The 12,918-nt window shown below is 40.7% G+C and overlaps 1 protein-coding gene across 1 annotated transcript in view; it reads left to right on the top strand.

The window, feature by feature from the left end:
- The window catches only part of LOC139587344 (neural-cadherin-like), a 55,373-nt gene extending 45,292 nt beyond the window's left edge, over positions 1-10,081 (top strand). Inside the window, exons 27-33 of the mRNA XM_071421576.1 lie at positions 53-233; positions 3,022-3,188; positions 3,834-4,098; positions 4,949-5,129; positions 6,561-6,814; positions 7,705-7,859; positions 8,270-10,081. Of these exons, the coding sequence (XP_071277677.1) occupies positions 53-233; positions 3,022-3,188; positions 3,834-4,098; positions 4,949-5,129; positions 6,561-6,814; positions 7,705-7,859; positions 8,270-8,671 (1,605 nt within the window). The 3' untranslated portion in view covers positions 8,672-10,081. The remainder of the gene's footprint in view (positions 1-52; positions 234-3,021; positions 3,189-3,833; positions 4,099-4,948; positions 5,130-6,560; positions 6,815-7,704; positions 7,860-8,269) is intronic.
- Positions 10,082-12,918: the final 2,837 nt, after the last annotated feature.

The raw sequence follows: 12,918 nt of genomic DNA, 5'->3' as shown, positions 1-12,918 counted from the left end.
CTGCTGGTAATTGTAACCACCTGCTGTGATGGTTTTCTTTGACCTTTTCCAGGTCTATGATTTAGAGCACCCTGCAGAGTCCCTGAACAGCGCTCCAGGCTGTGTCCTTATGGATGAGATGTGTCAGAGTGGTGGGATGGCCTCCTGTGGCACCCATGGCAAGTGTGTTGGTGGCTGGGATTTCTTCCACTGTGACTGTTCCCCAGGATATGCTGGATTAGCATGTGAAAAAGGTACTGCAAGGGAAAAATTTATGGTGAGGATCTGTGGGAACAGCATCAGACCCTCTGTTCCAGTGTTCAAAGTCATCCTGCCATGACTTCGAACTGAATAGAATAACAACAGCATGCTGTACTCTGGGAAAGATTTAGATCTTCAAAGATGTAAAGATCCTACTAACTCTTGTTAAATAAATATAATGTCACAGATGAGGGTTGTGTTTAGAGCTGCTTTATTTTGCAGGGTAGGGAAATGGTCAGGTTGTTTTGTCATTTTTATCACTAACTTATTTCTCAGTGGTGAAAGGGGAAATACTCTGCATTGTGCCTTTTCCCTCTGCTCAGGCTGATCACAAAATGAAGTTTAATGAATGTATGAAACCTGTGGGCATAACCCTCTTGTTATCTTCAGACCCCATTTCCCATTTGTGAAATGGTGATAATTGCATTTGCATCTGTCATTAGAATGAATTGCAAGTTGAGCAATGCCCCTAGACCACAGCAGTGGGTGTATGTGGGGGCATTGTATCAGGCTGCCTGCACCAAATGTGTTACCCTGTACAAAGCCACCATGAAATATGTATCAGAGAACAAAAGTTTCCCATGGTGGATAATGAAAACCTCTGAGATGTTGTAAGAAAGTGGAAAATTTTAGCACAATTAAAAAACGTAGGAAATAAATTATTTAACTCCTAGTAGCCCACATCCATGTTTGGGGTACAGGGGATATACACTTGAAGTTGCCTTTGTCCTCTCTATCTTAAAACCTTCATCAGCCAAGCAGGAATCAGAAGTGAGTGACAGATGTTTATTGGGACTTCAAGGGCCTCTAGGTACAAGGTACAAACAACATGGTTGATCATAACAGTTTGTAAAGAGCACCAGTGCCTCGTAACTCTGGGGGCTTTTGTTGGAAGAGAATTGTCTCCCTCAGTCCTGTAGTTTGACTGAGCTACAGGTGAGGATGAGCAGCAGAGAGCAGCTGGAAAGGAGTGCTTACAAGCTAGTGTTGGATCAATATGTTGGAATTAATGAACAGGACAATGGCGCATTACACATATCCTTTCAGCTCAATGCACTTAATTTTCCTTCTTGTATACAGAACAATAACACCCTATGCAGACAGCCAGACCCTCTTTTCTTTCTCCATCTGCCACACAAGACCTAAAAGGTTTGACAGTAAATTACTGAGTGCAAGGCCTGTCTGTCCAATGAGGGGGAAGACTGGAATTGTAACTGGCGTGGTCTAGGCCTGGAGCATTCACTGTTTAAGGTGTCCATAATGACCAAAAAATTGGTTAATATAGTTAAGCTATTTGTATTACAGACAGATATACTGGTTTATAAACATCTGCCTGGATTCAAATCACACCCTGTTTTGCATTATTTTTAAATACTGCTTCACAAGCCCAGCTGCTGTATTGGTTCTACCCCTCATTACTGTGGGACAAACCAAGGGCTCAGAAAGCAGTTGTTCAAAATCTGTAAGTCATATCCTGATGTAACAGAAAAACTTTGATAGGCACCAGCTTCTTCTAATATATTGGGCTGCAAAATGCTGGTGTGCAGCTGGTGCTTTATGCATGACTGTGACATTCTCACAGCAAGGAGCAGACAGCTGAGGACAGGAGTCACTGGAGCATACCAGGCAAACCCATGCCTGCTCATCAGCTAGAACCTGTAGCTGCAGAGACAGTGAACAAGAAAGAACTGGGTTAAGAAAAATAATGTGGGGGGGAAACCTAGAGGAGAAAAGAAAACATGCTTCAAGAAAGGAAAGAGAGAAGACAAACAGTGAAAGGAAAAGAGAGTGCAGAAATTAAGTCTCTTGATCATTTGATATTTCATGTCCTGGGAACCAAACTAAATGCCCCAGGATGAGCTGGGTACTCTTTGCATTTCTACTTGCACAGCATTGACATCTGATGAGCTGTTGGTGACCCAGTGTCTGTCCTGTCTGTTAACTAACTTGAACTATCTCTTTATCTGGTGAAAAGAAATTTCTTTTTTTCAAATAAGCTTGGCCCAAAACAGATCTAGAATTGCTGTTAGCTAATGAGACTGAAATAGGGGCCTGCTCTGTAAGAGCATCAGGGCCTGGGTGGTTTAGTGGTGTTTGATTTCCACAGAAGTATGCAGTGCAACTTCATCAAACTCTGTGCTGGACCCTGGGTTCCTCAGAGGGATAGGAAACAAATAATTTCAGTACATTTTCCCTAGTTAAAACAGTAAACACTAACTTGATCTCCCTTTGTAGTTAAAAAAGTACTGTGCCTTCCCTGAGGCTTTCTCTTGTGCCAACTGAAATGGGAAGTGCATATTTTCTAACAGTAGGGGTTTTAACCATGGGACTAAACTACTGAAGGAAATATTTGATTCTTTTCTTTGGTTGGTTTTTTTTGGAAGTTGTTTGGTTTTTCTATTTTTCAGATCAGCATAAGCTACTTTACTGTAAAATATGCTTCAGATCTAAAAAAAACCCAAAGTGATTTGGGCACAGTGTAGGAGTGATTGGGTAGAACATATAGCTTGTAACAGGCAGACTGCAAGAGATAGTATCTAATTGTCCCTTTCCTGCCTAAATTCTGAATCCTCAATTTGTTGGTTTCCTCTTAATTCCCTTTGAAGTGGGACAGAGGTTGCTTTCCGATGAAGATACAATGAAGATATGCTTCATCGTATTACCAAAATTCCTTAAGATCTAAAACTCTGACATTCAGATCTAGTAAATTCTCCAAGAGCAGAAATCTGAGGGAGCAGCCATTTCTGAGGTTTTCACTTTGATTTTGTGTGCTGTGCTCAGTTCTTCCAGAGTGGGCTTTCGGAAGGGACAGCTGGATCCATTATGAGCCAAGGCGCACCCGCAGCGCTCGCAGCACGCGGGTCCAGCTGCTGGTGCGCACCCGCATCTCCCACAGCACCCTGCTCAGCCTGGCCTCTGCCGATGGCAATGGACACATCCGACTGGAGGTGAGCAGAGCTGCTCTGCTTGAGGCTCTCAGTTTGTCATGGAGTACCACAGCGAGAGAAAATCATGCAGTTTCTGGTTAAAGACACTTGTTCTGTCATGTAAAAAAGAGCAAGAATTTTCCATATGAGGGTAACTACTCTCATTTGTGTTGTCCTTCTCAGTATTACTCTTTGCAATAAATTCTAGTTTGCACTGCGCATAAAATGTCCATGTGATGCATGTGAATGAAGAACATTGTTTTGCTTGTCCTGCTTGCTTTTTCCCTTGGCCTCTCTCTTTCCCTGTCTGTCAAACTTGCCTCTACATTTTTGTTGCTGTTGAAAAAAGCTGTGTGGACTATGCTAGCCAGAGAGAGGCTAATTATTCTAATTGAAACAGGAGGGTCAGCTGGGAAGACTTAGAGGTAGCTATCAATAGGGAGAAGACTGATTAAAGAGTTCATGTGAGTTAGAAGAGTGGCCTGTGAAAAAAAGATTCCTCCATCTGTAGTTTTCTTGTGGTAACTTTTATCTGCGAATAAAGCACTTAAAAACAAGAATGCCATTTCCATTTTAAAAACTCACATCCATTTCTTGAGGCAGGACTGTGTAATAACATTTAGAAGTGCAATTCTGTTATTAAAGATCTTTATCATCTTCTTCTAGGTGGTCGAGGGTTTCTTTAGTGTTAACTTCAGTTTGGGGGACAAAAACCACTGTTTGAGAATGAGAACATTACGTATAAACAATGGCCAGTGGGTTCTTCTGACCATGGAGCGCTACAACAATGAATTTACCCTGCGTGTTAACAGTGGTGGAGGGGATCAGGAAGTCACCTCTGCCTTGGGTGTGACTAGATGGTTTGAAATGGATTGGGCAAGCATCGTGCTAGGAAACCGCCTTCCCAATCATTCAGAGAATGATTTCCAAGGTAAGTGATATGATGGATTCCTAATAGGGGGGAATTAAAGCCTGAAAGTGGCATCTTTGAGTGTATTGGATAGTCTACAACCCAGGTAACAATTCCTATATGGACTACTATGCTCTTCCTTTACTGGGGAATTCAGTGTTCAACCCTATGTGCCATTGTATCTGGTTCTAGTGAAGGCGTGAGATTTCCTGTAAATATTTAAAAAATAGCACTTCAATTTTTTGTTTCATAGAGTCATAGAATAGGTTGGAAGAGATCCTAAAGATCATCTCGTTCCAAACCCTCTGGCAGGGGCACTTCTACTAGATCAGGGTTTCTCATGCCTCAAGCAGTGTACTCATGGTGTGATCTCCTGTTTTTGTCTTGGAAGGATCTAAGGAACAGGCAACGCAACTTTTTGCAGGAAGAGAAAGAATTACAAGGCAATTTGTGGTGCTCTCTCCATTTCCTGGGGTTGCATGCTGAGACAGATTGTTGTTAACAAGAAGACAGCTTGTTAACAACTTTTCCCATTCTGTTGCTCTTTATTCAGCCCCACTTTTAAGATTATATCTTAAATCTAGATTAATTTAGTGGAGCTGTTCTGATTCATAGCACCATTCTGCTGAACTGTGGTATTGGTACAGTGCAGCTCTCCTGCAGAAGTATTGTCAATCTGCATATTGACCAGAGCACAATAGACATATTTTCTGTTGCTCTCCTAAAATAAACCTGAGGAGTATAAGGATATTTTTAAACAATGTTTTAAGTTTTCTTCAATGCTTTAAGTTCTCCCACTTATGTGCTGGGGGCAAGGCTTGAGGTGGGGAAGAAGCTAATGGAATGGGCGTGCTCCTGTGCTTTGTTGCAGGCTGTATGCGCGATGTCCAGCTGGACGGACAGCCGCTCCTCGTGGAGGGCAGGAGCACAGAGTTCGGACTGATTTTGAGGCGGCAAGGGGTCACCATGGGGTGCCACTCCAGTGCCTGCAGCAGCCAGCCCTGTTACAGCCCCTTCCTTTGTGTAGACCTTTGGAGAAAATACGAGTGCCGGTACATGCAGCTTTTGTTTTCATCCAGGGATGGCTGGGAAGCTCTTTCTTTCCACCTTTGACCAGGCAACATGCTTCTAACAGTGAAATTCCCTGTGGCTGCTGGCCAGAGAGAGACATTATAAGAACAAATTGTTCTTTCCATCTCATCTCCTGTCATGGACTAGACTTGCCTTTCTATGCAAGTCTGATATGCAGAAAAATTACTAATTACTCCACCTTTCTTTCCATGGTGAAAAGATCACCAGAAGGCCAGTGAGAAAATTAAATGTCCTTTAATAAAAGGTGGATTGCAAAAGCTTTGCTCTGTCCTCTGTATGAAAATACCAATATAGTGTATATATACACTTATAGTGTATATAGACAGTGTGTGTGTGTATATACACATCAATATATACATACATACATGTATATAAAATATATATATTTATAAATATATATGTATATTGCAAATACATATTTACATATATTTCTTGTAAAGAAGTTGAAATTAATAATAATTTGTATGAAACAATGAGACTTTCAAAATTAGATTGTCACAAAACTGGATTCTAGAATTGGCTTCCCAGGGCCAGAGCCAAAGCCCAACAGCTGTTCTCCTACACAGTAAGTTTCTTGGAGAAGATCTGATATTTAAAGAAAAATTTCAAAATATTTATTAAAATATGCAAATCAAAATACAGGCATTTCTGTTTAAAAAATCCAAACACAAATACACGCAGGACTGAGAGGAGAAGTCACTTGAATTCTTGGAATTCAGATGAAATTTGGCACTTGTGAAGTCTGGTGATTCTTTGCTAGAAGAAACTGTGAGATTGTTTTAAGTGTGCTTGGGGACACTCCATTCTTCAGACTGCTTCTGAAAGAACAGTATGAAGTCTTTGCCATTTTTTCAGTACAATTTTTTCTTTAGATTGCAGAAAGAAATCTGTGACCTCACACTATACCTCCAGGGCCTCTCCAATTACATGCAAGAGGAAATCAATCCTAAAAGACAAGACGAGTCATTCCAAGGAGGTCAATGATATTTCTCCCCAGGGTCCAAAGGAACATTACTAAACTTATACCACGTGCTCACTAGCTCTCTGCCTATTGATCTCAGCTGTCCATTTTCTTTCAGGGGCTTTGATTAGAGCATGGATTGAGAAAAAGGGTTAGTCAGAAAATGATGGCTCCCTCTTTTAAGGAAAGAGTGAAGCTTTTCTGCATAGCTTCTGGATCAGGAAACCAGAACATGTGTTCATGTTTTCATAAGTCTACTAGCTCACTAAGTTAAACTTTCCATGTATTTCAAACTTGCAATGTGGATTTGTGGTTTGCTTGAGAATAATTAAACTTTACTTTAAGAAACATTAACAAACTTTGCACAAAACAACATACAGCTCCAGATGCTTTGCTTGCCTATAGGATATCATCTGCTTTGGTTGTTCAGGTGCCCAGCTGGGAAAGTAGAAGTGACTGACACCCTTACAGGGCTCAGACACTGTACCTCATCCCCTTGTGGACATTGGACCTGTAGGAATGGAGGTACCTGTGTGGCTCAATCCCAAGACAAGACTATCTGCCAGTGCCCTGAAGGTTACAAGGGAAGATGGTGTGAAATTAGCCAGGTGAAGGCTGGAAGACCTGTTGGACTAAGCTCTGGCTCTATTCTGGCAATCAGCATGTGCCTCCTTGTCTTCCTAGGTAGGAGATCATGTACCCTTTTTCCTTATTTTTAATCTTGTAACTTGTTCCACTGAATTAAGTCTGCTTTACCTTTGAGTGTTGTGATCAGTATTTTGCCTTTTCTGGAGATCACTATTTGAGGAAGCTAAGAGACAAACATCAGCACATAGTTACAGTTTACTTGTTTTGAGGACAGTTCTAGCAAAGTTAGGACTTTTCCAGTCACTTACTTTCAATCCTTCTTAAGTAAGAGCTTTCCATCTTTGTGTGCAGCCACATCCATTTGAAACTCCCACCTGCCCTGAGCCCTTACGTTTATAGTAGGTAGAACCTACAGCTACATATGCTCTTCACATATTAGGAAAGAAGAGATCTAGAAAGTTCATGGTCTTAAAAGGCAAGCCTCATTAAAAGCATGGGCACAGAGAGATATTCACAGTGTGTCCTTTTTCAGCTGCACTTTGGCTGAAAAATTAGTAACACCATAAATTAATAATACCATAAAACTGTGTTGATAAACTGCACAGACATCTCAAAATAGCAACGACTCGAGGATTATATTACACTTGTAACCTTCATTAAAACAGTGGTTTACTTACTTTGGGTATCTTATTTACTCAGGATTGGTGAAAGGCCAGAGATTGGCCAAAATGCCTTCTATTTAAATGGATTCCTTTAGGTAAGTAAAATACCCTTTTAATGAAGTTTATGATGTAATATACATAGATTATTTTTACATTCATGAATTTTAGTTGTTTGTATATTAATAATACTCATTTCTTACCTGCAAATTTAGTTGTCAAATTAAGAGTTGATTTAATATCTCAGGAATTATATAACTACTTGTTTATCATGCAACATACCTTGTCATACCTCATATAACAAATATGTGTCTTTATTTCTTCCAGCACTCTTGGTTTCCTACACAGTGTGGAGTCAGTGGGGAAGTTCAGGGTTTCGGAAAGGAGGAATTTACCACATTCCTGAAGAGCGTGAAAGCTGGGAGGATGTTAGAGAAAATGTCTTCAATTATAATGAAGAAGGAGGTGGAGAACGTGACCAGGTATGATCCAGCTTCAATCCTTTGCAAATCCAACATCTCCTCCTTCCCAGACCTTTTAGTTAACTTCTTATCAAATTGGCTTTTTTCTTCTTCTTTTTTTTTACCTGAAATCCTCTTAAGTGGGAGGCTTCTATTTCAGCCCCATCTGTACCTTTAATGATGCTGGTCATGTGTGCCCACTTTCATGGGTGGGCTTTGGATGCCTCATTGTTGATTTAGCTGAAAATTATCATTACACAAAGAGATTTGGTATGATCTGAACTTAGTCCTCTGAACTAGGCACTATCTTCTTCAGCTTGTAGAAAACTCACAGAATTCAGTCTTGTGTTGCGTTGTGTTGTAAAACATTTTTTCAATCAGTTTACTTTTGAGTTGTTTCTCTCTGATATTTGCATTCTCTTTGTTTCCAGAATGCTTATGATATAGATGAACTGAAGAAACCTCTCCATAAAATTCCCCGCTCCTCCTCGCGAGCAGCTGCTCCACACTCCAGGACACCAACTGGCCCAAAAAGAGATTCACTCCCCAAACATGCACATCAAAAGCAATCAATATCAGCTGTTACCAGCATCCCAGACTTCAAGGAATATGTTTCTCAAATCATACGGGATGCAGACAATGATCTAAAGAGTCTTCCAGCTGACACTATTCATTTTTACTGCTTGGAAGGGCAATGCTCTCTAGCAGGGAGCCTTAGCTCATTAGATTCCATCAGTGGAGATGAAGATCTGAATTATGATTGCCTCCAAGAGTGGGGGTCAAAGTTTGAGAAGCTTAAAGAACTCTATGCAGTCTCAAATGAAAATTTATAACCAGAGTCAAAGGAACTTGACACATTGTCATGACATATGGACACTACTTTTAAAAATGTCCTTTTTTATATATAAGTTACATCAAGTAACTTACATGATGCAAGTTTTTAGGTACAATAGCATGATATATTCACTTTTCCCAGGAGTGATAATCTGAATAATCTTTTTATATGCACTGTACAAAGTTATTTCATTATATAAGTGCAAAGACTTTTAAAGCATGAATTTTCTTGAAAACTTCGGAATGTAGGATAGCTATAGAATAGTATTATAATATCCTTTTTTATTTATGTAGACCACAGTGACTTACTAGAATTATCCTGGATGCAAGAACTTGAATTATTTTCTCCCTAGTATTAATGTGAAACCTATCAGGCAGATAACAATGCATAGGGCATTCTTTTTTAAAGTTGAATTAATTTTAGACTGTGAAATAATTATTACCAATGTTAAATATAAAACATTTATGATTTCTGGTTTCTTGTCAGCTTTTATTGTATCCTCCTAAACTCTGCTCTTCCATGACATGACACACATCACCTCACTCACAGGCTGCCCAACTCTATGGAACTTTTCCTGTCTGACCCTATTTCTAACTACCTGTACCAAGGGGAAAAGAGTAGCAAGATCCCATCTGTGAACATGACTTTGTGACAATTTTATACTCTTAAAGGTAGTTGTAAGACCTGGAAAAAGTTTCTTTTCAGTAAACTTCTATGTCCAACTTTGCTTTTCACATGGAACCCTTCTTCAAAGTGTGCAGCTGGAAAACAGAAGAGCTGATAGCAGGTGTGAAGACAAGACAGAAGGGCATCCAGGCAAAAGTTGGAACTGAATTCTTTCAATCAGGACAATCATTGTAAAAGATGGGATCCTCAAAACAGAAAGCATGGGAAACCTAGCCTCTACTCCTTTGTCTTCTCCTGCTCTCCAAAAAACAACTGGTTTTAGTATGGAAAAAATGGAATCAGAAACTTCTGAAATCTGACATTGACTTGAACACTCACCTCTGTGACCATGGGCAAATCACCTTGTTCTTTCTCTCTTAACTCTCTGAAGCTGGGGCTCCCCTCTTGGGCAGCTCCCAATGCATGGGGTGATGTGTGACTATTAATAGGTGCTTACAGAGTGCTTGTAAGCTTTGAAGCACCAAGGGGTTTTTAACTGTTTTCAGTTCAGTGGGATTTTTTAATTACCATGATACTCAACATTTGGTTTTTTATCAAAGTCTTGACACTTGCTTTGATTTATTATTAATGTTTTAAAATTAGATCTTTCATCACTCTTCATCATTTTACTTGGCATAAAGAATGCAAATGTAAATTAGTTTTGTACCTAGAGGGAAGATTTTGATACTATTAGAACAAATAGTTTAGATAAAAAATAAACTGAACAAAAGTACTATGTGAACTGAATGAAACAATTTGCAGTCATTTAATAAAATTATTTGTGTAAATGACACTAAATTAGTAATATTTATTAGAAATACTTGGAGGAGTCACCATGAGCCACTCCTTCATGCCAAAACCTCACATGGCTGGGCACTGATCATTCTTACGAAGTCATAAAAAATAAGTAGGGTGGATATATTAGCATATAGCCACATATTGTTTAATGTAAATTTTTCCTCCTTTCTAAAGATGTGTAGCGTGGTAAGAAACTACAACATTTCTTACACCAGGGGATATTAATATGTGATTGTTGCAAATGAAAACTGCTGAGCCACAGAACTTCAGTAACATGACTCTTACAAGTTTTGAATTCTTACAACAATTTCATGAAGTGGATATACATTTTTATTGCTCTTTATTAAGTTGCCTCTTCTGAACTTGGTATCAAGTAAAGCTTAGCATAATTATTGGTAAACTGTCTCTTCCAAAAGAGACTAATTTGAACAATGTGCTACAAATCATGCTAACAGACTATGATCTCCCCCAGGGTTATTTGGTAATTCATATTCTGAAACTGAACAATTTACATTTGGATACATTAAATAACTCAGGAAAGCTGAAGCAGGACTTTATTTTTTCCCTCAAAAAACTGAACATACAAAGTAACATGCACAACAGAAGATAAATTGCATTGAACTCAGGACATATAATGGACTTCTCTCTTTATGGAAGGCGAGAAAGAACTTTCATCTATCTCCTTGGGTCACTTATAGCAAGAATGCTTATAGCTGAGAGCTGCACATGACAGCCCCAAGAGGCACACTATTTGCCTGAAAGCATGGTCCAAACACTTCTTGAACTGCCAGACTTGGTGCTGAAACCACTTCCCTGGGTAGCCCATTCCACTGCCCAACCACCCTCTGGGTGAAAAACTTTTCCAGTACTGTAATATTATTGTATGTAATCATATATCTACATTGCAAACCTCCTGTGCAGCCTTTGTGAACTCTTCTCTTGGTAAAGTATTACAGAAACTCAGCCAAATTACTGAAATAGATAAAAGCTTCTGTATTGGAATAAAGATCCCAATATTGCCGGATGGGACGTGCCTGGGCTCGTCTGACCCTTGCTGCTGGACCAAAGGCGGCAGCTGTGGTGTTTCACCTCAGAGACACCTTTGGCTGGCTGGATATTGCAGCTGGGTGCTTGGAACAAGTCCAGGCAAGCAGGAACTCAGGTTTACCTCTAGTGGAAAGGCTTTAGGCGAAGTGAAGGAAAAGGAGACGGGTCCTGCTGGAGGGTTTTGATCCAGAGCTTTATTCGTAGCACACAGACCTCTGAACGGCTCCAACAGAACACAAAACCGTGTGGTTGCTGTGTCTTTTAACCCTGGGGAGAGGGGGAAGGAAGGGGTAGGGATCCCACCAACCAGGTGAGAGGGGAAGAAGTCTCAGGGGACAAATGACATCTGGATACCCCAATGAACCCAGGGCTGAGAGGCTTTTGAACTTCGCCAATCATACAACGTCCTTGCTGGCATACCGAGATTGACGGACAGCTCTCAGCAGAAGGCAAGGGGAAGGGGAAGGGAGAAAGTATTGGCACACCTGGGAAAGGAACTGGGATAGCTGAAACAGGGTATTACATCACACTGCAACACTTCTGTAGTCAACCTGCTTCTCCCCAGGACATGTATGTTCTAAGAACAGGGATACCTGAAAAGCTTCAGAACCAGATCCTGGCTAGTTGCAGTTGAGAGAGTAGCACAGTTGCACATGGAGTGTCATGCAAATACTGACACCTTAATAACACTGGAAGCTGTTACTGCTAAGATGGACATGGAGCAAGTCCAGAGGAGGGCCATGAAGTTGATAAGAGGACAGGAGCATCCCCACTATGAAGACAGGCTAAGAAAGTTGGAGCTGTTCATCCTGGAGAAGAGAAAGTTGTGTGGAGACCTCATAGCAGCCTTTCAGTATCTGAAGTGAGCCTACAGGAAAGCTGGAGAGGGATTCTTTGTCAGGAACTGTAGTGATAGCACAAGGAGGAGTGGATACAAATGGAAAGAGGGGAAAATTAGATTAACTGTTAGGAAAAAATTCTCAACTGTGTGCATAAAAGCCATGCTATGAAAAGCTAAAGTCCATAAAGGAGGCAGAGGAGTCCTGCAATTTTATTCTAATAAAGGGAGAGAGTCACTAGGCCAATCCCCCACAGGGTCTCTCTTGAGGTTTTGGAGGACGCAGCTTCCTTTCATCCTAAACTCCCGACCGCATGCTGCCCTCTTTGTTTGTTTCCCCACTGGCTGAGGTACTAGGAAGGTACAGCCTTCCCAAACCACCTACCACATATTCCCCCAAAAACATGTATCGTCAATTTACCCTAAAGTTGGGAAGTTCAGACTGTCTAGGTTCTGCAGATCCACCAAAAGTTCAGACCATCTGGGCTCTGCAATAGACTTTGCACAGATGCATTTCTCCTAATACTCTGAAGTTCAGGAATTCAAAATGTCTGGTCAAAACGCCTGGGTTCTGTCACAAACCCACACAGCATGATGCTCCTAGAGACACATTTCAAAGACAGTAACACCCATTTCTCCTAAATCTCCTAAATCATCTTCTCATTAAATAATTTGTAAAGGCATTAGCACCCATCTTTCCTATCAGCTATGAGGGTGGTGAAACCCTGGAACAAGTTGCCCAGGGAGGTTGAGGATGTCCCAACCCTTCAAGTTCAAGTTCAAGGCCAGGCTGGATGGGGCCCTGAGCAACCTGGTATGGTGGGAGGTGTCTGTCCACGGCAGGAGTGGTTGGGTCTCAATGATCCTTAAGGTCAGTTCCAACCCCTTAACATTCT

Source organism: Agelaius tricolor, unplaced genomic scaffold (assembly GCF_023055355.1).
Source record: "Agelaius tricolor isolate 1412-34295 unplaced genomic scaffold, bAgeTri1.0.p SCAF_2, whole genome shotgun sequence".
NCBI lineage: Eukaryota > Metazoa > Chordata > Aves > Passeriformes > Icteridae > Agelaius > Agelaius tricolor.
Note: the sequence above shows the minus strand (reverse complement) of the source record. Positions and strands in the feature narration are given on the sequence as shown.